This window comes from Zophobas morio, unplaced genomic scaffold (genome assembly GCF_036711695.1).
Source record: "Zophobas morio isolate AGI-343-1 ecotype UQ-CSIRO unplaced genomic scaffold, CSIRO_AGI_Zmor_V1 ptg000044l, whole genome shotgun sequence".
Classification (NCBI taxonomy): Eukaryota; Metazoa; Arthropoda; class Insecta; order Coleoptera; family Tenebrionidae; genus Zophobas; species Zophobas morio.
In genome coordinates, this window is record NW_026972149.1 from 9,587,534 (window position 1) to 9,615,200 (window position 27,667).

At 38.6% G+C, this 27,667-nt stretch overlaps 2 protein-coding genes across 3 annotated transcripts; one reads left to right on the plus strand and one right to left on the minus strand.

Annotated features, from left to right (window-relative positions):
• Window positions 1–1,122: 1,122 nt before the first annotated feature.
• Window positions 1,123–21,873, plus strand: LOC135141622 (kinesin-like protein KIF13A). Of its 2 annotated transcripts, none has more exons than XM_064072887.1 (27): window positions 1,123–1,368; window positions 1,667–1,754; window positions 11,265–11,428; window positions 12,698–12,852; window positions 12,904–13,017; window positions 13,068–13,315; window positions 13,366–13,699; window positions 13,750–14,263; window positions 14,321–14,464; window positions 14,520–14,860; window positions 14,913–15,056; window positions 15,108–15,269; window positions 15,326–15,662; window positions 15,712–16,386; window positions 16,435–16,626; window positions 16,677–16,970; window positions 17,021–17,163; window positions 17,225–17,245; window positions 17,310–17,469; window positions 17,939–17,953; window positions 18,766–18,840; window positions 18,990–19,156; window positions 19,203–19,481; window positions 19,533–19,863; window positions 19,911–20,102; window positions 20,157–20,321; window positions 20,587–21,873. In XM_064072887.1, exons 1-27 carry the CDS (start codon window positions 1,314–1,316, stop codon window positions 20,664–20,666), a joined length of 5,589 nt encoding a protein of 1,862 aa, XP_063928957.1. In that variant the 5' UTR covers window positions 1,123–1,313; the 3' UTR covers window positions 20,667–21,873. The 2 variants fall into 2 exon arrangements, with proteins under 2 accessions (XP_063928957.1, XP_063928958.1); XM_064072888.1 differs by having other exon boundaries at window positions 18,990–19,150.
• A 427-nt stretch (window positions 21,874–22,300) lies between these two features.
• On the minus strand, window positions 22,301–27,198 carry LOC135141893 (probable serine/threonine-protein kinase kinX). Its single transcript, XM_064073469.1, has 12 exons — window positions 27,095–27,198; window positions 26,539–26,762; window positions 24,980–26,491; window positions 24,820–24,929; window positions 24,579–24,770; window positions 23,721–23,766; window positions 23,544–23,591; window positions 23,345–23,497; window positions 23,071–23,291; window positions 22,853–23,023; window positions 22,660–22,809; window positions 22,301–22,613 (listed from the first exon to the last, which is right to left on the minus strand). Exons 2-12 carry the CDS (start codon window positions 26,759–26,761, stop codon window positions 22,557–22,559), a joined length of 2,883 nt encoding a protein of 960 aa, XP_063929539.1. The 5' UTR covers window position 26,762; window positions 27,095–27,198; the 3' UTR covers window positions 22,301–22,556.
• Between the last annotated feature and the right edge of the window lie 469 nt (window positions 27,199–27,667).

The following is a 27,667-nucleotide window of genomic DNA, read 5'->3' on the forward strand; positions in this document are numbered from 1 at the left end:
TCAAGTGTCCAACTGTGGTCCCCGTGTAAACATTATGACTAAAACCGTGTCCAAATTACAACAGCCTCTTGTTAGTTCCAGATTTGCTGAAAATTAGTCATTACACTTCAAGAGGTTTGGAAGTATTGTACGTGAGAATATAATTTTTTTTAATTTAGTACTCTTATTAAACTCATATTTGTGACCTAAAGCCACGGCACAAATACAAAATGGTCCTTTGAACCGGATGGTCAACTCTTTCCACAGCTGAAGAACGGTGTAAGGGTGCCAGAGCATAGACTAGTTCGTAACTATTTATTACACACAAGCTAAATTGTTATAAGACGTAATTTTGTAATGTGTATTGTTGGTTGCATAATTACATAATCGATAAAAATCATGTCAGCAAAATATAGTGGACAGCTTTGCATATTTAAGGCATCACAATACATCTTCACAATTTTAGATATGAAAATCGATAATAAATCCGCTGAAATACCCCAGCCCTGCCAAGAAGTCACGTTTTTTTGCTTTCTTGTTCAAGATTAATAATATATGTTATCGAGTCAATATTTACTTTGAATACTCCGCTTATTGAAGTCAATCCGGAAGAGTAGCATATTGTCTGATCGTAATCGAACTGCTATATCGCATCTACGATTGGTAAAAGCGGCCTTCTTTTATGAATATGACCTGCGCGATAATCTATGTGTAATCGAAACTTCTCCTAAGTACTTGAAGCTTGTTTGTTTATAGGTAAAAAAAAATCGGGCACACACAATGGAGGCCATCTCGGGCTAAATTAATTGATGTCAACTCTATCCAATCATGCGAAAATGTCTACTTAGAATCAATAATTGGATTGTTAGGATGTCGAGAAAACTTCGTTAGTGTCAGTTTTAAGCTGAAGCGAAGAGTAAAGACTGTAAAGAGTGTCCTATATATTGATCTGCATTCAGTGCGCTGTGCAGAGCGCCACCTATTGATGTGCGTTGTACACAGATGTATGTATAGTATGTCCCACAACCAAATGTGGTCGCCTACGACTCAGAAGTCAGGGTAGATGTCGCTTTGTGTAAAAATGCGTATTGTTAATGTAAATTACAAAGCAGGAGTAAAATTTGCGCAGTCCAGTATCTAAAATGTATTGTACGGCGCAACGTCCAATATTGTGTTCTCGAATATGGCGAAAGTAGTGAATGTACGTGTTGTGATAAATGCTCTGTTGTGACTTACTATGTTTGAAAATGGATAGTAACGTGATTATTTATACAAAGAAAGTGTGATAATAGTGTAAATATATATTTTGTTGTAATTAAAAGGAAAATACCAAAATGTCTACAGATAAAATAAAAGTTGCAGTTAGGGTCCGTCCTTTTAATCGTAGAGGTATGTTTTTGTCATTTTGTGTCTGAATAAACCCGAAAAAATCCGTTTCGGTTGACGGCCCGGTCGGCCGAAAACTCTGTATTTTGACTGTCATGTTGTTGTTGTCCTCCGCGTAAACTTGTTAATGAACAGATGAAACATCGCTGGCACAATGACTAAATTTATTTATTGCTGTTGCCACATAAAGGTGAGACGTCAGTACGGCTAATTTGTTGCAAATTGAATTTTTAAGGTCAACAATAACACTCTTGTTTCGTTTACCCGTGCCTGCTTGAATTTTTAATATCGCATGTTTCAGAGCTTGAATTGGGAACACAATGTGTCGTCAAAATGGAAAAACAACAAACCATCCTCCAGCAGCCTACGACCCTGGATAAAATGGAAAGGTAAGAAAAGATAAATAAAACAATAACGTTTTTGGGAAATGATTCCGAATCGCCGAAACATGATTTGCATAAAGACGTTCTGCATCTTTAAATTCAATTTGTAAAAGTTCCCAGCAGTATCCAACTGTGTCTCATATGGGCTCAAACCGACGTATATTCTCCAATATTTCGAATTTGAGCAACACGTCCGACGTGTATTCTAAATAGTCGACAATAAAAATGAATTATTCATAAAAAGAAACGAAAATGAAAAATTGTTTTCAAAGACGGCCGATCGCAATTACTCCACGAACATGTCGTATCCTTAGGAAACGCTCCTCGCACCTCCCCATTAATATTCTCGACGTAATTCCGCGTCCGCCAGGTCAAAAGGTCTGAAGCGACTGAGCCATGCCTAAATGTCCCATGTATATTAACACGAATCGAGACTCCCAGCAGTTATTGTTTATTAAAAACTCCACTCCGGGTTAACAAAAGTTATCGCCGTTTACACGACGAAGCGTTGACGAGGAGAATTTAAATTCCACTAAAAATGGAAAATTTTAACATGAATTTGTCAGAGAGGCGCTGCAGCCAAATTAAACTCCCCCAGTTCACCAAGATTAACATCGCCCGCTTCAACCAGACCCGGTATAAATCGAGCCCTTGATGCCCATCTTTCCCCCGAATATCCAGAACCGTCAAAAACTGCAACAACTTCTGCCCACTCGACAAATTTAATAAGTGTCGCCGGGACCGAACCCATAGAAAACTCTCACTCAAAGGGAAAATCCCGGCCCTTCGACCTACGCGCGGGTTAATATTTAATTAGAACAAATCCGGGAACGTAACCACCACAAAAACTACCACCAGACAGCTGACGAACCTTCCCGGAGGTCCCACCCGAGTCTGAAAGATCACAAAACATTTCACTCATTTGACACGTGTACTTGTATATACACAAAGGGTATCGCTCGCTGACAAAACTGTTTCGAAACGTACCAGGTTATGGAGCCACCATTTCATTAGAGACGCTTCCTATAATAATACCAATATGGCAATAGCAAATTATGTTCATTGTTGCCAAACCTCACACAAAAAAAAATTATATTCGAGAAACGTTGCTGTCCCACATATCTGAAGAGATATTCTTAAATCCACCCTGCTTGAAACGAAAAAAGTGCAATGCCACCCTCGAATGCGTTATTTATAAGTTTGAATTTTATTCTTCGCTCGTTGAAAATATAGCATTCTTATTACTGCGAAGACTCGGGTGGATAATAGAATACAACCAAAAATTTAATGGCAAATTATATAAATGTCTGTCGTCTGTATTTATAAAAAAACCGTGTATCTTATCAGTTTATCGCCAATCCTATTCTTTGTTTTCGATAACAGTGTCAATACGATTGTACCACATTTTTTTACAGTAATGCAGAAACATTTTATTTATATTTTACCTATATTTTTATTTTTAACACGCCCCCGCCGCTTGTAGTACAAGAAATTACAACTGTGGATCGTACGTGACATGGAGTGTAAATATGATTCTCGTATAGATCTGTTTATGTACTACCGGTGTATTTATACGTGTTTACACTCGCTTGACATAAATAAATGTATGTTGGCAGACATTTTCCGACCGTCTGTCAGTTTTCGTGCGTCAGGTTATGACCTTGCTGGGCGAAAATCATTTCGGAATAGCGTGTGCCGTGTTTTGCTGCATCGAGTTAAGGACGAAACGTTATTTTAACTATAACGTCGGAAAAACGTCGCGTTGTAATTGTTTGTTGATGTAAATTCAACGTGTGTTGACGCGTGTTGATTTAATTGTATTATGTATTTTCTTGGATTAAAATTTGTCTTGGCGTAAATTGTCTAGCGAGTGTCGCTTGATGAATTTCAATGTTACTCTGTTAAATGAAGGCACCACGACGTAAAATCGATGTCAAAATTACTTCTAGATAGCCACTTTTTTAATTTCGTTGTGAAAGCACGATGGAGTGTTTCTCTCACCATCTTGTTCAGTATTTGTAGACTTAAATGTGCTAGTAATATCCGAATAGCGGTGATCACTTGATCGATGTACCCACATTTCGACGTAAAATAAACGTGATTAAACAACGTTCCGAGTTTTATTAATGTTTTCTAAGCTGTGAGAGCGCATACATCTCACGGTTATTAAAAGCCATTTCTGGGGACGAATTCGCTTCTGTCATCTTGAAATAACTAATTTCATTTAGTACGATGCAAAAAACAGTGATGAAAAAAAAACGAACTTGAAGTGATGTTTCTTGTTATTTCCCGTGGCATTAAGTAATATCAGAAGTGGGATAACGATCATTTATATATGTTATAGCTAATTATGGCGGAGGTTGTGTTCGCTTTGATCGTTCCACGGTGTCGATTGCGCTTTTGTCATGCGAAATAACGAATTTTATTGAGCAATTATCTTTGACCCTGATTTGTCGATTTGGAACTTCATCATTTTCGCAGCGTCCCGGCGCAAATTTTATTACGTTGTATTCAATTAATTTCCCTTTCATGTTTACCACTCCATCTGTAATTTTATTTAAGCCGAACGCGATATAAGTTCAACAGCACGTAAAACAAAAACCTTAATACCTTTTTAATCGCAAAATATTTTAACGGTCTATAAATTTCTTAATCTAGAAGAACCACGCTTAATGATATATTTATTTATTTCGAAGCAGCAAATTTGAGAGAAAGACGAATTAATCATCATAATGAAACGCGAAACAAGAGCTTGAAATCTTTGCCAGGAAATAATAACGCCATGTTTTATGTCGAGATAAGAGCGGCGTCCAACAAAAAATTGTATTCCAGTATCGGCATTGTATTAATTTCAACCAATGGTTTTGTGTTACCGACGTGAATGCAGGATTGAAGCGACCATTTTCTCTCCGAATAAAATCGCATTATCGGAGTCATCGATATCGCGTGGATTCGAGTCCATTGGAACTTAACGGGTTTCAATCATTCCACTCTTTTATCGGTTTGTTAATTTGATGGAAAGGTAAACATGTTGGAGACCTATTTAATTATGCAAAGGCTGACTGAAAATGGGCGTTAAAGAAATTGCAAACTGATGATCTAATTCTGCCGTACAAGGAGACCGGTTTTTGCCTACTTTCATCAGTAGGATAATAATTAGTAAGGATTTTCGTATTTTGGCAAGGTTTGCAACATTTACATACGCGTCATCACTTTAGTGGGGAAAACTGTGACACTGAGTCACTTATTAATAACGATCTAGGAGTAAAAGGGCACACCGCCTTGTTACCTCTTGCTATAAGAAGCAAAATTCTCTACAACGAAACATCCGTCGCTATTTTACCACGTTGTTATTTTGTCTTCTTAAGCTCTCAATTCCCTCGAAGTAATATTTTCCGCTTAACTTATAATTTTTGACGTTTAATATTTGTGACGTTGCGAAGAGGGAAAAGTGTTTTCATTTTCCTTCTTTCCACCATTCCATTTATTTTGATAAGACTTTTCGCTCCAATTCATTACAGATTGCGTTAAAATAACGTCCCTGAGTGGCATGCAGCCACGAAACAATCACTTCCGGAATTTCTGACAAAATGATTATTAATAGACCATGCTGTTTCTTTGATAGATGATGTACTTTAAAAATATGTACTCTCTAGGCACGTCCATGAAAAAAATCAGCTTTCCGGAAAGTTTCTAACTTCACTCGGTTTTGATTAATCGAAAAAGTTGACCTGACAACCCAAGAGCTATCGACAGTGTTGCAATCTGTTCTTCCAATTTTCCGTCTAAATGAATTTCATCAAATTTATTAATTTTTTTTTTCTTCGGGTTGTCACTAGCTAAAAATAGTTACAGTTTAGTTAAAAATAAATTTCTCGAATCGTTTATGGTTTACTAAATATTTTCAAGGTAACGTAATGATATAATGATGATCAATTGATGTTTTTATTTCTGTAGCGATTGTCACTGGCTTTTCGTTTTAGTCCAACTGAACATTTCACTCGGTGTTCATTTTATTCCACTAGCGGACTAAATTTGATAGAATAATATACTTGTGGTTTATTACTCAGACCTTATTTTTACCTTGCACGTTTAGAATCTGATTTTTTTTTAATGTATGGTTTAACTTGAGATACCGGGAACGACAGCGCTGGGTCGTCATCCGTCAAAGAATGTTTATTAAATGTATATTACTCAACTTGTCATTAAAGCTTTCGTTTACCACATTCAGGTACATTTTGTGAAATTACGTAAAAGGAACGTATTTTTTCCCGATGATGCATCTTTGTTGCAGTAGAAAGCACCGACGTGAAGTTTACGTAATAATTTCGGAAAAAAGTGTTGTTAAAATTACATCTTTGTTTTTGGCACAAAGCGTTGGCTAAGTGAAATTACGCTACGATTATAAAAAAACGTGTTTTTAACATAGCATCTATTCAGACAAGCACAGTAAGTCTTTGTTAAAGCGGTGAAATTCTCAATTTAGGTAATCGAATTACGTAAAATTAACATAACAATCCTTTGAGTTCGCAAACGTTAAAATTACGTGTTTTCTCGGTACGTAGAAATTTTTCAGTGGAGCTCGAAACAACATTTAAATAGTTATTTTTATTTCTCGTTGTACTTGAAAGCCTGATGAATATTCCAACTCCATTTCAATTTACTTTAGGTGGAGTCTCCACCGTCAACAGTTAGAATTGTTTTTTATGTAATTATAAATATGCTTTTCGTAATAAATTTTAATTAAAGAGGGAAAACGCGTTCTGGGGGAGAAATCCAGGCGCTATGTTTTGAAATACGAAACACCGTCGTGTTTTATTTGTGGGTTTACTTTGTTGTGCAAAGAAAACTGAAAATGTTTTTAAAAACACGAACCAAAAAAGCACATAGACTTCCCGGTAGAATTTTCTCGAGGTACCATAGCGGAAAATGTGTGTTAATTTTCGCCATTTGCTGCATAATATTCAGACGTAATAGTCCAAATTAATTTTCTGTGGACCCCTCGGAAATCATTTAGCCTCCGAGAGTTGAGCTAAATTGAATCTTTCCACAGCTCTATCAAATGAAAAGGAAATTTGTGAGAATAAAAGAACAATAATGACGGAAAAGGAAGGCAAGTAAAAAATGTTATCTCTTAGCCACCTCGAAATCATAACGTTTGTAGGTGTTTCCGAATCGCCACCTAACGAGAAATTTCCAATTCTGTGCCGCGCTTTTGTTAGTTCCCCCTTATCTAAATCTTATTTATTCACACATTTGTACCTACGTATATTCTAATTATATACCAGCATAAAACACTAAAACCGCCACGTTGGTATGTCAGATAATAAACGACACTCCATGGTAGCTCGAACATCTGTAAACGTATCGATCTGAATGAATCGCCTATTATTATTTTACTTGTCACGTGACTGAAACGAGCGCCATACATATTTTATAAATGCACTAAATTCAATCAAACTCTCCCGAGTCAATACATTCAAAACTCATTTTCTATTTACCGATGTAAATTCCGCGTTGCCTGCTTTATTTTCAAACACACGCACTGCGTTTACGCAAAATGTTTGCTTTTAGGCTTATCTGGAAAGATTCACTCGCCGGGTGACACTCATCACCAACATCGTTATTATTATTATTATTGTTGTTGAAACGTCTCGACGAAGTTTTACTGTAGTGTGCCGGGAATATTTGACATCATTTTGAGATATGCTAAGAAGTTACGTCAACGCCTGCATCATCATCATCACCATTATTATTGTTATTATTATTATTATCGTCATCGAGATTTTTTTTTCTAGTAGATTGGTTTTTATAGTGTCTTGTATTATTATTTTCGAAAATAGTAACATTAATAATAATGATGATGATAATAATGATGGTGATAATGATAATACTGGCGGAACTGGGAAACGGGAGAAAGTGCTCTATTATTGAAGCGTTTTATTTCTTTTGCGTGTTGTAATAATTGCTTTCACAATTATCAGTCAAGTATAATATTGTTTTATCCGTTTCACGGTGCCATGGCGAGATTAAATCGGTAATTTTGTCAATAACGTACAGATAAGTGATAAAATTGTTGAAACGGGAAATATTTCTGGGAAGATTCCTTCGACGAAATTGATTTTGGCCGTCTAGGAAATCTCGGTGGAGACTTTGACCAACGACGTATCAAAAACTGATTAATTTTATGTAGCATCATAAATGTCATCGTTGAAACCGCTCCAAGTACGATGCTGGCGTTGCTCCATGCTGTGTAATTGAATGCTAATATGACGTTCGATTCTGAGCATCCCCAGCAAATATTTTTGTTAGATTTTAGATGAAAAATCCCGAACGCAAACACAATGTTAAGAGTAGAAAGCCGATTTGCATGCTGAAACAGTTGTCGTGTTTGCAATAAAGTGGGTATTATATAGTGTGTGCCTTTCAGCGACTATTTTTAGCATATCGGAACGCATGGTTTCCTTATGGAAAATCTTCGTATGTGACAACAAAGACCGACCACCTGCCTGTTTCATTATTTCGAGTACATCCCTCTAATTGTACTCAGTGGGGTCCCTCTACCTGGTCTGTCCAACAGTCGTCCTAAAAGTCTTTCGTAAATTAACAAAGTTATTGTTCGGAAATATGCTAATTTAAAATTTCCTTCGAAAACTTTCCTACATTTTCTCGGCGGTGTCAGGTAATTGAATAATAAATAAACACGCGTTCAAACTTTCCATCTATGTTACGATGCTCGTGAAGATTCAATAGATGTAATAGAATCATGCAAAAAGGGTTACAAATGAAAATGGTACAACCATTCCGACCCTTACGTACATTAACATAAGGCCTTCTCCATTTGAGTATTAGACCTCTGGTTCAAATGAGAAGGAAAAATGGAAATTCTGCTTTGATTTTTTCTTGTAACATCTGCTCACTGCATCACGCTTGAGAATACAACTGAAACAGATCGACGGATTTTCTAAATTGAAAAATAATCGTCAGTCTCATACTAAAATTACCCTCGCGATACTAATATCACCATAAAGAAGAAAATTTAAATAGAGATGAGATTTTTATGGTTACGTTGTAATAAAAGATGAGGGAGAACATCACATGGACGTCTGTTTAGAGTTAATTGGGGCGGCTGCTTTACCTGAAAGGAAACAGATGCGCCAAGACCTGAAATAAAGAAGCTGCTAGGCTTCAACTAATTGACTGATAATAACACCAAAAATAACTTGAATGGGTGCACACTCTTAATTATTAACTTCTATTTCACCGAAAAGTGGTAATAATAGAAAAAATCAATTACATTGGAAACCATTATGACCCTTATGGCACCTGTACGTAAGTGCTATTCTTGAACCTGACGTAAGTACGTTTTAGAAACAGAACGCTAACATGCGGAAAATACTCTTCATTATTTATTCCCGTAATAAAAGGGGCAAAAATTAACGTGCTTCATTTGAACGGAAAGCCAAGCCGAAAACAAACAGCTACCTCGGCGAATCATGACTATACACACTACCCTGAGGCTATTTCTGCTAAGTTTAACAACTTATCAGTAATCTGATTACAGCAGTTGGTAATTAGCTTAAAATTGCGAAATAGCTGTTCCAACAAATCCTTAATAGACCCCCCTTTAAAAATTCATTTTACCCGTATCGACTTTCTACGTTTTTGGCCCTCTGGTGAAGGTTTTATAGCTGCTGCAGTTTTGCGAAACAGACGATAAGAATATTATCCAATAAAACGTGGAATTTTAGACGATACGATAAAAACCCGAGTCAAAGATGTGGAGCTGCATCTGAGTTTCGAATGTCGTTGTTGAAAACAAGTGGAGCCAAGTCTGAATCTAATATCCTTGCGATAAAATGGAGTAATAAACCCGGCCATATTTATACATGTAATGAAAAGTGGAAATTAATTTAAAACCACCAAATCCCGGTTGAATATAAGAGAATTCGTGTCCAGCGTGAAACAGGATTAAACTAGATATTGTACGGAGGTATCGATTTCATTAATTGAACTAGGCGAATGTCATTTTTTTGTCGCTGGGGAGCTTCGTGGTATGATTACTATTAAATAAAATTTGCGGCGATATAGACACTTTTTAAGGGTGGAAAGCTTCTGATCGGAGAATCAAGTCTTTAATTTGTCCTCAGGTGACTTCATGATTAAGCACTGAGTTTCCACTACTAGTTGTTTTGCTGCTTTATTTAGTACTACAATAAATACAAAGTAATTTCATGATGTTGAAAGTCAACTCGATACTGACCTACAAACATAAACGGCAAGTTAATATTCTATTAGTGTGGGTGACCTTTCAACTTTGGTTAAATTCGTTACAGGATAAATCAAATCCACCCCTGTTCACCGTTTGTCGACCACCAAGCTTGACTAATTTGTAATTTATGGTTTTAGGGATGAGAGATTTAGGCTCTTGAATTTTTAACTTATAAAATTTTATTGGTATGCAAAAATAGCGTGTTGAACGAAGAGAGTTTGAAAATGTGTCTACGCGAAGCCGGTTGAAACTAGATCGCCGTATCGATTTGATCAGTAAATGTAGTAAGTTACCTTTATTAATTTTATCCGAAGCGGAGATAACGAATGTCGAACTTCCCCATTTGATAAAGAATGACTCAATCGTGTTGTCGAAGAGGCAACACTGAATATTGTGGGCGTTAGCTTGACGTGTATAGCAGCTACTGTTAGTTTTTAATTTTTGCAAATAACAAATATGGCGTCGAATTGCGGCTGCTAAAAAATGTTCGAGAAAGTTAAGCAGCGTTGCAAAATCGTCATGGTGATTAGTATTTTAAAAGTTACACATTTCGTGAATACTGTTATGACTTACGCGACACAAATAGAGCGCATACTCACTAATCGGAAATGGCATTCGTAATTTGGCGTAGGCAGACTAGGTAATACATAAATAATGTTTAATAAACTCGGTAAAATTGAAAAATGGCCTCGAGGAACGCATTGCATGTGGAATTTCTATTAAACCCGGGCGGTCCCGAAAGAGTCGAGCATGGTGGAAGTGTGAAGTATGTAATTAGGGTTTTATTGGCAGGGAGGTAATCTTGGTAAATGTCGGTGTCATCGTACGATCGATTCCAGCATGCATGAGTGAAAATAATATAGATCCAGGGCGCTGTACAAACAACCATTTACTAATTGGAACCGGGATCGATGAAAGTGAAATGAAATAATTATTAGGTCTAGCGATGGGAAAAAAGTTTTTGATACGAAGCTGCACCTAGACGTATTTCCGGAGCGCGGACTATTTCCGGAGTGTTCTATTTCTAGAACGAGAAGAATTTCATCTCGTTATATATTCCAGATCCAGTAAAACCCATTTGATTTACTCACTTCCCAAAAACGATTGTCTTTAGGTGTGAATAATCGGCATGATTCATCTCTCTATCCCACTTGCTGCGAACAATAGAACGGATAATACTGGTGGGGGTTTTACCTGCGGAAAATTCATAAAGAGTTTATCAAAGAAAATTCTCTCTTTTACAGGAAACAGCCAAAGACTTTTGCATTCGACCATTGTTTTTGTTCGGTGGATCCGGCCGTGGAAGGCTTCGCTTCACAGGAAGTCGTTTTTGATAGCCTTGGGCGGGATATCCTTGACAACGCGTTCCAAGGATATAACGCCTGTATCTTCGCTTATGGCCAAACAGGTAAAATCTTCCGATGCGATAGATAACGCGTTATCTTTTACTATATCATTATACAATTAGAATGTTTGCTTTACGCTTTGATACCCAAACCCAATCCTCAAAACAGCAATAGAAGCGATGAATATTAAAGGGATCTAGCGGAGCCTGCGGACGACTTTGCATAACAATCCCTGTTCTGTTTCGTTTCGATTAAGGACTCCGCACTTTTTCCAGCGCTGAAAGCTCGCTCCATTCATTTTTCCGATTACGCTACGTTGATCTAGGAGCGAAATTCGTATTCAGAACATGTGAGGCTTTCAATGTGTCGATCCAGAGATGAAAGACCCTTTCGGACCCATTCTACACAATGCTTGCAATTGTGCAACTTTATCTATTGATTTTTTTCACTTTTCACTTCGCGTGTACTGTTTGTTTGTCACACCCTGCTTTTATATCATCTATTAATTAACTCCAAAGGTCTCACCTAATGGGGAGCACGAAACGTTTTATAGCCCTTATGCATATTCCGAATTTCCACGGAAACGCGGCCTCGCTTCCTCTCTAGATACAAAGGGAAACTATCGTGACCATTGTTATCAAGAAGAAATTCAGAAAACCTTCACACCATTTCTCAAATCGATCGGGCTCGCCTTTGACCTTCGTCTTTATTTACATGCTACTTCTTGTTTTGTCCACTTTTTACCCACTTTATGGTCACAGGTAAAAGCAGCTACATGCTATCGACGTGACTACACTCCAGGCGAGCACGAACTAAAATTCGCCGAAACGCTCCTAATTTACTCAGTGCTCGAATTTTCTAACCGCGCGGAAACCACTGAAATGCGACTCGAACTAAAATACCGAGTTTCCAAACTTTGTATTAGTTACACTTTGTGCTCTCGGCGATTTATGCCTCGCACATTTTCGCACCACTTTAACGAAAAAAGTGACCCTTGCTCTTCACATACCCTAGGCTTACACAAAATCACAACTCCGGAGCACTCTCAAACTCAGTTTCGAGAGAATTGTGGCGAACGAAACGACCGAAAAAAATTTACATCGCTACGACAAGGGTCGCTCTTGTGGCTATCGGAGGGTTACCAGGGGTCACTAAGAATTCTACCATATGTGTACCTGTACCTTTCTGTCTTGTGATTCTCCTTTACTTGTTCGGTTGTGAATTGGGTGTGAATTTTCTCAAAATATGTTTCGTTGTTTCGTCTCTTAACGCGCCCTCATCTGGTTTTCTCCCGCATCGTAATTACGCATATTGACTTCGAAAATCCGCAGGTTCTGGTAAATCGTACACGATGATGGGTTCTCAAGACAACAAGGGGATAATACCACGATTATGTGATGCGTTGTTTGGCCTAATTGCAAAGCAACAAAGCTCAGAACTTACTTACAAAGTAGAAGTAAGTTATATGGAAATTTACAACGAAAAGGTAAGGAGCGGTAATTGGGAGGGAAGCGTGTAACGTTTGTGGTTTTGGCAGGTTCACGATTTGTTAGATCCTAAAACGAATAAGCAATCATTAAAAGTGAGAGAACACAACGTGCTTGGTCCCTACGTTGACGGCTTATCCCAGTTAGCAGTAACGTCGTTTCAGGTTTGTATCCAACTGTGTGAATGTACATAGTTCTTATAATTAATTGATAGGATATCGATAATTTGATGGCTGAAGGCAATAAATCAAGGACGGTGGCTGCTACAAATATGAATAGCGAGTCGTCTAGATCTCATGCGGTGTTTACGGTCATACTAACTCAGACTTTGGTTGATACTCACACTGGAGTAACAGGAGAAAAAGTCAGTCGCATGTCTTTGGTAGATTTAGCTGGTTCGGAAAGGGCTGTGAAAACTGGAGCGGTTGGTGACAGGTTAAAAGAAGGCTCCAATATCAATAAGTAATGACGATTTAGGTGTAGAAGCGCGTCGTTACGACGAGATGTTTCAGGTCGTTAACAACGTTAGGTCTAGTAATATCAAAATTAGCCGATCAATCGTCTTCAGGGAATAAAAATAAAGATAATAAATTCGTGCCGTACCGAGATTCTGTGCTAACGTGGATATTGAAAGATAATTTGGGCGGGAATAGTAAGACTGTAATGGTGGCGACGATTTCGCCTGCAGCAGACAATTACGAAGAAACGTTATCGACCTTGCGGTACGCCGACAGGGCGAAGAGAATTGTCAATCATGCTGTCGTCAACGAGGACCCGAATGCCAGAATCATAAGAGAATTGCGACAAGAAGTCGAGGCATTGAAGGAAATGCTAAAGCACGCTACTGTAACGCCGTTAAATATTATTCGGTCAGTTTTATGTAAATTTGGTTTCAGGGTTCTCCGGTTGGTGATATCCAAAGAGTTGATATTCACCAAAAATTGAGCGAAAGTGAAAAATTATACAAAGAAGTGTCTCAGACCTGGGAAGAGAAACTAATGAAAACCGAAAGAATTCAGAACGAAAGGCAGCAGGCGCTGGAGAAGATGGGCATTAGCATACAGGCGTCGGGGATAAAAGTCGAGAAAAATAAATATTATTTGGTTAATTTGAACGCTGATCCTTCTCTTAACGAGCTCCTTGTGTATTATTTGAAGGAAAGGACAATAGTCGGAGCAAGGAGTTGTGGTTCTGGAGTGGAACCCGATATACAATTATCCGGATTGGGTATTCAACCCGAACATTGCATAATTACCATCGAGGACGGTGGTTTGTTTTTGGAGCCACTGACGAACGCCCGCTCTTACATCAACGGTTCCCAAGTAACGCAAAGGACGCAGTTAAGGCACGGCGATAGGATAGTTTGGGGAAATCACCACTTCTTTAGGGTAAATTGCCCGAGATCAGTTTGTAAGTTTGCACGTAAACGGAATTATTCCCCGTCTCATTGCGACAATTCATTTTAAGCTGCCACGTCGGAGCCTCAAACACCAGCACAAAATATCGATTACAATTTTGCCCGCGATGAACTTATGTTAAATGAACTTATTAACGATCCAATACAAGCTGCTATCTCCCGCCTTGAAAAACAACACAAGGAAGATAAACAAGGTGAATCATTATTTTCACATCTAGCTTCCTTTCAAAAATATATCTGTTTTTATAGTCGCATTGGAAAAACAACGAATGGAATATGAAAGGCAATTCCAGCAGTTGCGAAACATTATGTCCCCTTCGACACCCTACCCTCCTTATTCCTACGATCCCCTGAGAGCCAATTTTGGCAAAACAACTCCTTGCACACCTACGACACAGATGAGGGTTGAAAAATGGGCGCAAGAGAGAGACGAAATGTTTAAAAGGAGCATAGGACAATTAAAAGAAGGCATCTATCATGCTAATTCTCTGGTGCAAGAAGCGAACTGCTTGGCTGAGCTAATGGGACGAAAGACCAAATTTAGCGTCACTTTACAAATACCCCCAGATAGACTCAGTCCAAACAAATGGGTAAAGTATTTAATTCTCGAACAATTTCTCTTCTCATTTTCTCTGTCTGCAGAAAGGTGCGTTCGTTAGCGAACCCGCGATTCTAGTTAAGAGGGGCAAACAGAGCCAAGTTTGGTCAATGGAAAAACTTGAAAATAAGATAGTAGATATGAGAGAGCTGTACGAAGAGAAGAAAGAACAAGGGGACTATACAAAAGCAAGTTTGTCAGATAACCAACAACCCGGAAAAGTAAACGTTCCGTTTCAGGATTCGCCGATTAAAGAACAGGATCCCTTCTTCGAATCGCAGGAAAATCATAATTTGATAGGTGTAGCGAATATTTTCTTGGAAGCTTTATTCCACGACATTAAGCTAGATTATCACACACCCATTATCAGCCAACAGGGCGAAGTTGCGGGACGCTTACAGGTAATCTCTCCCATTCCCATACCTCCGTTTTATTTTATGTCGACCTTTCCCCGAAGGTGGAACTCAGTCGTGTCGCGGGAACTTTCCCCCAAGACCGAATATGCGAAGCTGCTTCCGACAACTCGTCCGACAGCAGCCACGATGAAGAAGACCACGGCAGCGCGAACGTCACCTGCCGCGTACACATCAAACAAGCCTCTGGTCTACCTTTATCCCTTTCTCACTACGTGTTTTGCCACTACACCTTCTGGAACCACCCCGATTCTGTAGTAGTTCCAGACAAGAACGACGTTCCTAGTGTACTACCCATGTCTAAAGATAAGATCTCTAGGTTTGACCACATTAAAGACTTCACTATCTCCATGACGGAAGAATTTTTGGAACACTGTTCAGGTTTGATTTTACAACCACCTGAACCTATAGATCACGACTTACTTTGTAGAAGGAGCTCTCTCTATAGAAGTGTGGGGAAACCGAAGCGCTGGTTTCTCAAAAGAACGTCCCGGTTGGGAAGTCGAACAACATCAACTGGCAACCGCACGCTCTTTAGTTGATCGCTGGTCCGAACTAACTCGTAAAATCGAACTGTGGGTCGAAATCCAAGAACTAAACGATCAAGGAGAGTACGCACCTGTGGAAGTCACTGTCAAAAATGAAGCGTCAGCTGGTGGCGTTTATCAGCTACGTCAAGGTCAACAGCGCAGGATTCAAGTTAGAGTTAAACCAGTACAGAACTCTGGTACTCTCCCCATCATATGCCAGCAAATAGTTAAAATTGAAGTGGGGGGCGTGATGGTGCGAAGTCGTCTACAAAAACATCTAGATTCGTACCAAGAAGAAGACTTGACTATTTTAAGAGAAAAATGGAGTGATGCTCTTTCGAGAAGACATCAATATTTGGAAGAACAGATTAAGAAGCTTTTGGACAAACCAAACAAAAGTGAACAAGACGTGGATAGAGAACACAGTCTGATGGATCAGTGGGTCAATTTAACTGAAGAAAGAAATGCAGTGATGGTTCCTACGCCTGGAACTGGAGTTCCTGGGGCACCCGCCGTATGGATGCCTCCACCAGGAATGGAACCTTACGTTCCTGTGTTATTTTTGGATTTGAATGGTAAAACTCGTCATTGTGTTAAAACTGTCTTTATTGTTACGATTTCAGCCGATGATCTTACCGCACATCAATCCGGAGCGGACATCACAGTAGCTGGTGTCAACTCCATATTGTCGAAAGAAGTGGGTAGTACTTTTTATAGTCTACATATATTGCAACATCTAGAGAAAGATGTTTGTGCCGTTGCTAGTTGGGATTCTTCAATACATGATAGCGCCAACTTAAACAAAGTTACTGAGCGTAAGTCAAATCTCCTTTCGTGATATAGTTACGACCTAAGTTGTCTTTAGCGATGGAAAGAGTGTATATGATTCTAAGAATAACGGTGAGGTTGTCGCATCCAGCCCCGATGGATTTGGTGCTTAGAAAAAGGCTGTCTTTAAATATATATAAAAGACAGAGCATTACAGATCGGATCAAGCGGAAAATTGTGCGTGCGGATGTTGTGACCCAGTGTGGAGTCACTTATGAAGTTGTTTCGAATGTTCCTAAAGCTAGTGAAGAACTGGAAGATCGAGAATCGCTAGCACAACTTGTAGCTTCTGGAGATGACTCTTCTTTGTGTGATGGAGAAACATATATCGGTAAGTTTGTTTGTGTGCCAAGCGTCTTTAGCTAAACAATTTGGCTTTAGAAAAATACACACGTGGGGTCAGTGCTGTGGAAAGCATATTGACCCTTGATCGCTTAAGACAGAGTGTAGCAGTTAAAGAATTATTACAAGCCAAGGGTCAACCTTTGATGAGAAAGACAGCGAGTGTTCCTAACTTCTCTCAGGTAACTATATTTGTGTTATCGTTAATGATTTATGCTTAATTTCGCGGTTTTTTGCTATCAGGCTTTGGAAACAAAGAATGGGGTACGTTTGCACGCCTATTTCAATATTATGTTGGGTCGGGTCTATCATTTTTTTTGTTTTCTAGCTTATGAGGTTAGATACCAGCACCGAATCTCTCCAGATGTCACGATCTGAAAGTGTGTCAGAACTTAATAGCGAACTTCACGGTAAAACGACACCGATACGGTCAAGATCTAGCTTTGGTAAAGAGTCCGAGGGCACTCCAACCAAACCCTTCGGTATAGGTACGTTACAATTCTATCACGCCCTTCTTACTTGACTTCTTAAGAATATGATAGGACTTAGTTCAAATATGTGTTATATTTTAGAAGAATAGTTAGAGTTAGTTTTCAGAGTTAATAGTATGTCTGTCAGAATTTGGTGCCATTGCTGTTATGCTTTGGTCTTTGCTGATTTGGGGCAGTGTGTTTTTCAAAACATCTCAGTGTTTTCAATGAACTAACTAAACGTGCCCATCACCATGCAGCTGTTTGTTAAATCTACTGATTTTTTATTAAATGTTGTTTAAACTTCTCATTGTTCTTTAAGCATATTCACGTTTCAAAAATTGCACTAACCCCTCTTTTATTTTGAACCATTAAAGCTTCTCTTTCTAATATGATGTTTTTATATTGATGTTGAGCCCGAGGCTCTTCAAAGTTTTTACATTTTTGCTTGACTAATTTGGATTGAATTTTTTTCTGCAACCACAAGGCTCCATTCTTTCAGGTAAAATGGAGGCTTGCATATTGAGATTGCTATAGGTGGATACAGATCATGTCTGTTTAAGAAACCGTCTGCTTGTCGATAACATAAGTTTTGAGATTAAACATCATTAGTTCGACTTTATGAATTGTAGTGAAAGTTGTCATCGTGATGATTCATTGGGGATGTGAATCATTCACTTTGTGTTTGTGTTAAATGAGTTCCATGTTGCTTTCACTATGGTGACCGGTCATTCGTTTTTCTTTTTGTTTGTCGTGTAGTTCATCTCAAAACTATGTTTCTCATGTAGTTGTTAGTCTATACAGTAGAGGAAACATATTAAGCATGTTTTGGTTATAAGTTGCCATTTTGATTTTAGCTTTACCTGAGCATCAGTACTATACTACAGACAAAGTAAAAAGCTATACGCTATGCTTTAATATGAGATTATGAAAAACGTAAACTTATAAACTGACAACCATCTCATTTTTTAGTTTCGTAATTGTAATAAAGTCACAGAGACTTCCACATTACCAAGTGTAATGTATCATACCCGTACTTGAGTAAATGTATCCGTAACGAAGAGCATCGTGAGCATGAGTAGTTATAAATTTAGAATAAAAATAACTAATTAGTTCCGATGTATAATTGGCTATACTTGCATGTTGTGTTTTCTGTTAGATTAATAGGTCTCTTTGACTTTAAAATGACCATGTATCATTTTACCTGTATATACAGATAAATAACAATTGGAGTGTTTAATAGTAAACCAATAAGTTAAAAGAGCACGGAGTAACTCCTAGTTAATACCATAACTAATATTTCTGATATTTCAGCTCGTCCGACTTTCTTAAATCTCAGCTTAAACCTCAACTCTTTAAGATTACAACAACCTGCTGGACCTTCGAAACGTATGTCGCCATTCTCTACTAGTCGGCTTATTTGTTTTTTATATTATGTAGTTTCAATGATTTTGTTTTGTTTTTCAGCATGCATTTTATTTTTTCAATGTTTGTTAACCCATAGTCTTCTTACAGAAAGTAATTGGTATCATTTTCAGTATTCCCGGGTCTTACGTCACCAGCTAACACTAAACTGGGTCTTAGGATGACCACACTTCATGAAGAACAACCCTCCTTGCCTAGAAAGCACTCGCTTGATATTTTGAGCGACGATACTATTGAAGAACAATGTGAAGAAGGCCAAGACGAAAAGAAGGAGGTTACTGTGAGTAAGTTAATCGTTGCGACGTGATTTAACCCGCGGATTTTAGTATACTATAAAGAGTAGGAGTAACGGGAGGCGAACTATTCCTACTTCTAGAACTCTGGATTCTCTTGTGGAGTTGGCCCCAAAATCAGGTACACCTTCGACCACTTCTAGTGGTTACGGTTCTCAGGCTGTTTCATCTAGTAATCTGTCAAGTGACGACTCTATGTCACTACGCAGTATGAGCGTTGATGAAACACCCGATTTAGAAAACAAACCGCCTGTATCGAACGATTTACAACCGGTAACTGAAGCCTCGGATAGTTCGAGTGAAGCCTGTCAAGTACGACTTCCGTATTTTACGTACAGTATTATTCTTCCCGTTTTTCTACAGGAAAGTACTTATAGTGAAGATCCTCCAATCAGTAAAGACGATAATCCCGACGACTACTTGGTAAACGGTGTTGACAATCATTCCGAACCTAACCCAGAAAAACCTCCAGACAACGAAAGCAGCACAGTAATCAAAACAAACCTATCACCAGGACGCGTGGTGCGGAGGAAAAAGACATCAAAAACGCAACATTCCCAACGAGCATCATTTCCACAAGCGCGCCCACAATTATCAGAAAGTAAAGTTGCTCAAAATCTAGAACAGAGTCTAATCCAGACGAATTTACTACACGATGACGAAGGATTAGACAGTTCTAATGATCGCTTAGAAGGTACTATATAGAAACGTTTCGTCTCTTTCTGATATTATTCTTCACAGATGATTCAGAAAACACTTTTGGATCGAAGCCTGACCTAAGCAAATTATCAGACGTTCCCGTCCCTGAATGGGTTGTGTTGGGTGAAAGTGTTCTTATAAGACCATATAATTCTTCAGGTGTCGTCGCCTATATTGGCGGCACCGAATTTGCCGCTGGTACATGGATCGGCGTTGAACTTGACGCCCCCAAAGGTAAGAGACGTCCAGGAATGTGAACCTTGCAGGAACCAGTTTTGCCGGTTTTAGGCAAGAACGATGGGAGCGTTCAAGGCGTCCGCTATTTCAGCTGTCGACCGAAGTATGGAATGTTCGTGCGTGCCGATAAGTTAATACTGGACCGCAGAGGACGTGCAATGCGTGCTTATAAGGCTGATTCTCTTGCCAATAATAATAAGTGTGCGTCTGGGAAAGGTAGGTGAAGACTTAGTTGTCATTGATTAGGATAAGACCTCAGCAAGTCCCTGGCTTAAAACCCAAATCGAAGGTACACAGTGATCGTTTTTTAGAATTGAGAAATCTTGGAAAAAGGGTTGAAACTAATTTAGGTCAAATGATCGCTGTGTGGATTTCGTGGCGATGGGGGACCTTTGACGTTTTAAGCTGGGGATTGGGTACCGGAAGTGGTGTATGCGTGCGTGCGGAATGGCGTTTTGATGTAGATTTTGGGTGTTTTCAGGTGACGGTCTTCCCAGGTCGCGTTCACGTGGCGATGGGCTGAATAGTGTGGGGACGAGACCCAGTTCTAAAGCCAAATAGGCACAATAACTAGTCCCCTCCAATAATCCACCCGATTTTATGTATTGTTGTGTGTTAAAAACACATTCCATGTGTGTAGCTGTGCCGTCCATTTATGTGGCATAGAAACTTCCTAACTATTTTTAAAAAAATCGTTTTGTTAATTTTGCTGATCTTTTAGCCTTGCGTTGCTGTTCGGTTGCACTTTTGCTGCCAGAAATCGACTTGACTTGGCCAACTGACTAAATGACTACCTCCATCATAAATTTCCTAAATGATTACTTATGTACCGGCAATCGTGTAAATTGGCCCACATTAGAAGTAGGTAGTTTTACATGTGCCGTAGCTTAGGTAACCTCAGGCACATATCAAATCACATCATTGAGTGAAACGCGAACGGAAATCGTTTTAATCTTGTCAAAATAATCCAGTATTATCGGCTCTTCTCGTTATTTTGAGAATAATGGAGGCAAGAGCTCTCTGTACCTTGATCGTTGAACGGGTTATTTGAGGATTAAATTTGTTTTGTTAGTTTCTTTGAACCAGTTACTCTTGGTTTTATATTTTAAGAATTTCTTTCTGTGATAATTGCTGTTAGTTTCCACAGAAGCCCTGGAAGTCTATTGGCTAAAGAGACAGTCTGTGGGTTTATAGGTTTTTGCGTGCTGTATAATTGAACAGATATAGTATATAAACATATAATTGTAATAGAATGTAGTTTACTAAAGTATTTAAACAATTTCTGTGTGTTTGTAGAACATTCTAGTGATAAGATATGATAGGTCTGTAGTGATGATTTGTTTTTGCTATGATTTCGTCACGAGTAAGACTGCAATTAAGTTTGTCACTTGCAACTTTTTACATTCCATTTTAAATAATTGATTATGTAAATTAATACGCAATGTTATCTAGTCTTTACTCTTTGTTTGTTGCTCAGTGATTATGTTAATCACCCATTTGATTCGGGTTTAGTCGTCCAGCCGGAGTCGCTTCGGCAGAATAAATACTAAACCTGCACACCTGTCCAATTTGAACCGTTCTGTCCAATTTGGGATAATATTAATGTAAAACTATATACCTGATGATGTAAATTACTTCATACTGACATTACTAGAGATTTCACGCTTGGGTATATTTGCATTCACTTTATCCATACACACCACATTTATTATGCGTGTCACTCTATGTTAGTCATTGAACATAACTGTAATATAGTTCTCCTTTGTAAGTATTTGTATGTTCATCCAACAGCGTGCCCTCTGCAACTTAAGGTACTTATACCGTTTCTGGTTTCATTAGTTTACTCACACTTTGTCTCTAATGCGAACCTGCGCATTCCGGACGCCCATAGCTACACAGTTGAGGCCAGGATTCTAGCCACATGTACATTTTCCAATGTAAATATCGATCATTTTAATATCTGTCATAAAATGTAGGATGCTTTTATTGTTATTTAATTGCTCGACCTGGGTTTTGTTATTTATTTGGATGGAAGCAGCAAACTGTAATTTTATAGTTACATATATTTTAACTACTATGTACATTTTTGTTGTTTATTGTGTATATCATTAAATTATTTTAACGCGACATTTTGTAATAGTTTTTAAAGTTTATTTGTAGCTGTGGTCCTACAAGCAATTTCAATAAAATACATATTTAAAAAAGATTTTTTATTTCATAGTGTTACAAATCCCCCTTCCAGATCAGGCTATATATAAATATGCACATAAAAAAAATTAAGTCGAAACATGAGTAGATAATCATAATCTTCTTAACAAACAAACCGACGAACGGCGACAGCTATGACGCATGACAAAACCTGATTCGGTGTTTCTGAAATCGCTACATTATAACATCAACAATCATGCTATTGTTCTCAAAGAGTAGATATACTTAAGGATTAAAACAATATTAGCACATACATCTGCAGTAGCCTCTTCGTTTCGAATTTTCAAAATACATGTACTCCTAAAACAACTCGATGAAAACATGCTCGACACCCACAAACTCTTACCAATAGGAAAGCAGCACCAATCAGAAGAGCTTTGTTTCGTGTATTATTTTCATTTCCTGGCATTTGCAAGTAAAGATTATAGGCCACTTGAACCTGATCCCACTGATGGATGATGCTCCCTATTTGCGTAGATCCGTCGTTGCTAAAAATCTACACCAAATTTACTTTTCCACGTCATTCGCGCAGACTCTACCTGAAAATTGTGATTCTTGCTCATCAAACACCCAAACGCCGCTTCCGGTCCTTCAATTTTGTAAATGACTTCGTACTGTTTGTTGTAGAGTGCAAAGCTAGGTCTCGTCGCGCTAAATTGCTGTAAAACTTTTCCAACGAATTCTCCCGGGGGAATCCAAACTTCCATTTCCTTAAAGAGAATTTTTGATACTTGGTTTATTTGAAGTTGCTACTAACTTGTAAGAGTGGAAAAATAGTACAGCAAGAACCACACGCGAGTTTTCGTCTAAATTGTATGGCTTCTTGTTGTGTCGGGTCGTAAAGTCTCATTGTGTACGCCCGACTGGATCCAAAACAAGTCCTTTGAAATGAAGTCGAGCTTTCAGTGGCGTAATAAATTGTCTCGCCGCGAGGAACTTTGACTGTGTAACGATTTTCCGAGTCCAAGGAAGACATGACTACGGTTTTTGTTTTTGGTAAGAATTGGTACTAACAAAGGTGTTGTTATTACCGTCGGTTAGTTCAACCGTTTGTTGAATTATCAGTTGATTCACGTCTTGCAAGAAGTCTAAACCGTAGAGAGGTGAGAAGTGTGACGTCAATGAGGTTTGCCAGTCTATTGTTGAAACTGGAATTGGTCGCCTGATTCCTTGGTTGAGTCGTTCTAGAAACCGGGGTACAAAATTTTTCCCTGTGCGGTTTAGTCTTACCTTGCTCGCGCGTCAGTGGGGGTGGTTCGGTAACCACCGACATCCCTTCTGAAAAAACTGGCATACTCAGTTCTGGAATGGTAATCGAGTTTGCGATAGTGGAAATGTTTGCAGCGTGAATCATTATTGTGTCATATTAGAGTAATGAAAGTTAGCTTTGATCCAAATGTAACTTACCCTCATAGGTGCTGTCTGTATCAGATGCCGGAAACATTTTTTTGTTTTAAAATGTATCTTTTATTGAGGCCAGTACGTTTTTTAGAATCAGTTCACCCAAAATAATAAACGTCTGAAAAACAATTGACGTTACTATCTATTGACTGATATCTCATTATCTAATCAACCGGTATTGTTGGAATTGGATAAGGATGCGTAATGACGAGGTATAGAAAAAGACTTGTTTCAACATCAAATAAAATTGTCTATTATTACCATTAAAATATATTGAAACCGTTAATACAATAGCACAGTCCTTTTGTCTAAGCAAAATATCGATGGTTGTCTATGGTGATTTCACGAGTGAATTTGGGTTTTTGGGTGCCCTGTCAGTTATTGTTTCTAGTGGATTATCGGTATTATTGTCACTTTCGTTACAGGGCTGTGATGAAATCCCCATATCTGTACAATCGGATTTGCTCTTGATAAATCACGTTCAATGCATCCCTGTTACTAAAAATGTAGATACAACAATAAGAATTTGAATCTGTACAGTGATGAAGTTGCATATGTACTTGTTTTTTTATACTTTGAACGTGTTTTAAATGTGTTGGTTAGATAGTCGCTGTTTTAGTCGAAATCCTTCGAATAAACAAATAGAATATAAATATTTAACAACGAACTTCAGTGGTAATGTCTTTTCTGAAGCAACATTTACTATGTATACATTTAATAAGTTACAATGATAAACACCCATTGAATAAATCAAAGGCTGTCAATAATATCGATACAGATTAGATGACATCTGGAGAAATCAGCCTGGCAAAAGGGCGTCCTAACGACCCTTCCGCTTTATCGATCGACAAAGACCTCAATTTATCGCCTGTCAGGACAAGCGAGTTCGCATTCTCCCAATGGTTCCAACCTAAGTGACCGATTCACGTCCAGCAAGTACCTAATGGATCCGTGGGCCTCCTTCTGACATTCTTCTTTCCCGTCGCACAGTTCGAAAGCCTTCGTTAGAAACAGGACGTTGCATTGGCGAGTGGGGGCAAACCAGCTGTTGTTACTCTGCAAAATAACCATTGAAAAAACACCCCAGTGTCACCACCCAACTTACGCATAATAAGCACATCTGATGCATGTTGCATGCCGTTTCGAAAACTCGAGCATAATGACCCAATACAGTTGCTATCTCGTTACACGCCCTCTGCACGCGTGGACACTCCTCTGTAACAAAAAAATTAATAACCGGAGACTTCAGTTCGCTTGAAATTTACCAAAAACTGCCTGTTCTAGAACGTCAGATGGTGTTCGGTAATTCTGATCTTCGCACTCTTCGTCGCCTTGGGAACATTTGATGTTGTTATCGCTTTCTGGAATTTTCTCTCGTTCGTCGTCGATGGCTTGTTTTCTGGGAACGGAGACCCTTTTTTCTTCAGAGATGTCGTAGTCGTCGCTTTTGTGTTGTTGCTTTAAGCGGTCTTTCTCCTTCGTCATGCTTAATTTGTACTCTCCTAGGGCTTGACGCATTTTCTCGAGGCTGTAAGCGGCAGCGAGACGCGATATTACCTTGTCTTTAACGTCCTGGATTTCTTCGGAATCAGTTGTACCTTCGTGAGCACCGGTGTATTTTAGAGCGTCATCGATAATAGTGTCTTCCATATTTTTAAGTTTTGTGTCCATTTCTGAGATTTTTACTTCTTCGGAGTCAGTCTTGTCGGATTCTTTTTTAGCGGGCTGGTCATGATTTTTGAATGACTGTAATGGATATTCAGCGTTACGTTTCAGGGCTATGGCTTTATGGTAACGCTCGATTAACCATTCATTGTCCAACTCATCTTCAGATTTCTTGCGCCGGTCTAGCCCGAAGTAGTCCGACCAGTTAATCGATTTTTTCTGAATTTGGAGTGGTTTGTCACTGATTACGTCAGCAATTTCTTCTTTGGAGCTACCTTTTTTTGGTTTGTCTTTATTTTTGTCGCCTTTAGTCTTATTTTTCGATTTAGTTTCTTTAGCATGCTCTTTTTTCATGGTTTTGGGCTTTTCGGGCTTTGAAGTTGTGGGTTTCTCGGTGCTACCTGAACCGAAAATGTTGCTTAAATCTTTGGCGACTTTAGGATCGGTTTTGTCAACGCAGTCTTTCTTAGTGGTTGACCTTTTGTGCTCGTGGGTGACTTCGGAGTGTGGCGGTTCGAAACTGCTGCTGCGTTTCGACACGGGAAATCTTTTGTTCGGGTTATAGGATCTAGTTCTGTAGTCGAATTTGCGGTCTCTGGAGAAGTGTTTGTTTTTAGCCCACTCGTAATAGTTAGGTTCTGCGTCTTTATCGTCATCGTCGTCGTCTTGGTATTTGTTGTAGTAATTGTCTTTGTAGGTGTACAAATACGGGTTGTCATTCAAGCTGTCACCCTCGTAATATTTGTTTCGTTTTCGCAAACCGATGCTATCGAGCCCGAGCCGGGGATAAAACGTTCTCTTTTTGTTGTCGTTGTTGAAATAGACCCTCGGATGATTGTACAAATTTGGGTAGTTTTTGTACTTTTCCCAAAGTTCCCTAATTAGTTCGCCATAATCGTCATCGTTATCGCGGTCGTCGTTCGCCAGAACGTTTTGTGCTAATTCCTCCAATTGTCGCTGTTTATCTTCTTCCAAACGCTCACGGAATGAGGACGAAATCCTCTTTTTTACATCCTCATCATGATCGGCCCGACTTGAATCTAAATACGACCCGTCTTCCAAATAATCTAATAACAGGCGCTCGAGCGCGGGGTTCTTGTCAAAATCACGTTCTAAAAGAAGTTTATTTAATGTCAGGAATTTTGATAAGAAAAAATACCTGGGTAGTCGGAGGGAGATAAAAATGAAAGATCGTCGGGAGCGTCTAAAGAATAACCATATTCGCCTAAATTGTCATCGTCATATCTAGAAAACTCGGATAAGTCTTTCTGGCGTCGATCAATTGCATTTAATGCGCTACGTAGGGAATCCTCTTGAGCCAACGTCAATCCTATTAATATCAGTAACAGTCTTCCGACACTAGTGAAGCTTTTTAACCCCATTCTTAAATCAAAAACGAGCGTTAATTCAATCTCTATTTGCGAAAACAAAAATAAATCATCAAACGTAAGATGGAAACCTGTTGAATTTAAATTATCGTTTCTGATAATAATTTCTTTTTGATGTTTTATTTTTGAAGGATTGCATCATTTTAATTCCCGAGATTTTTAATTAAAGTCCCTGCCAATACGAATTAATCATCGTGGAGCCGCTTAAACGCAATCAAATTTTGATTAAACAAATTCCCTTTGACATTAGCTAAACGCAATGAATTTATTAGCATAAGCACACATGTAAGTCAGCTGTTTGCTACAAGACCACAACGACCAACTCACCTCTAGTGCTTCATGCAGACGATTTATCAAAGTTTGATGATGATTAACGAATTTCCACAGCACGAATACCCTCAGAATCGAAACGGCGGATTGTTTATATACACGCAGACGCACACCGTCTCGAGCATCGGGTCGATAATATATTTGACTCAAAAAAGGAAAAAATTGAAAAACACGAATTTGTACTTGCGGATTTCAATTTCTGACTTTAATCACACCGAGAGGAAAATTCCTCATCTTTTTGCATCTTTATTAATCAAAAAAACACCTTACTATGCACAAGAGTGATTTGTGCAGGGACTTCAACTTCAAATTACTTTTTCAAACAAGAAGGATATTTATCTTAATCGTAGACTGTTTATTTATTACTGCGTCTCTTGTTTTATTTACCCTTTTTAGAGAATTCTTACTCCCCTTCAGGGATGTCTTCTTGACTTCATGTTGACACTAGATAATTCTAATGGATTCGCAGGAACTAACTCAGTTTACGTACACCGTAATATCGTAATACGATGTACCGGGTGCTTTTTGTAAGTTTTGTCACTATAGTATCAGGAAAGGTATTTCATCGTT

What these genes read in the sequence shown, in the direction of transcription:
- LOC135141893 (XM_064073469.1), bottom strand. Translation starts at nt 26,761, where the DNA reads ATGGGGTTAAAAAGCTTCACTAGTGTCGGAAGACTGTTACTGATATTA. An exon ending in ATCTCCCTCCGACTACCCAG is followed by an intron (nt 26,492 to 26,538) that starts GTATTTTTTCTT and finishes AACTTCTTTTAG; the next exon opens with AACGTGATTTTGACAAGAAC. An exon ending in TCTAGAACAGGCAGTTTTTG is followed by an intron (nt 24,930 to 24,979) that starts GTAAATTTCAAG and finishes TTTTTGTTACAG; the next exon opens with AGGAGTGTCCACGCGTGCAG.
- LOC135141622 (XM_064072887.1), top strand. Translation starts at nt 1,314, where the DNA reads ATGTCTACAGATAAAATAAAAGTTGCAGTTAGGGTCCGTCCTTTTAAT. An exon ending in GTGTTCCTAACTTCTCTCAG is followed by an intron (nt 17,164 to 17,224) that starts GTAACTATATTT and finishes TTTTGCTATCAG; the next exon opens with GCTTTGGAAACAAAGAATGG. An exon ending in GTTCGAGTGAAGCCTGTCAA is followed by an intron (nt 19,482 to 19,532) that starts GTACGACTTCCG and finishes GTTTTTCTACAG; the next exon opens with GAAAGTACTTATAGTGAAGA.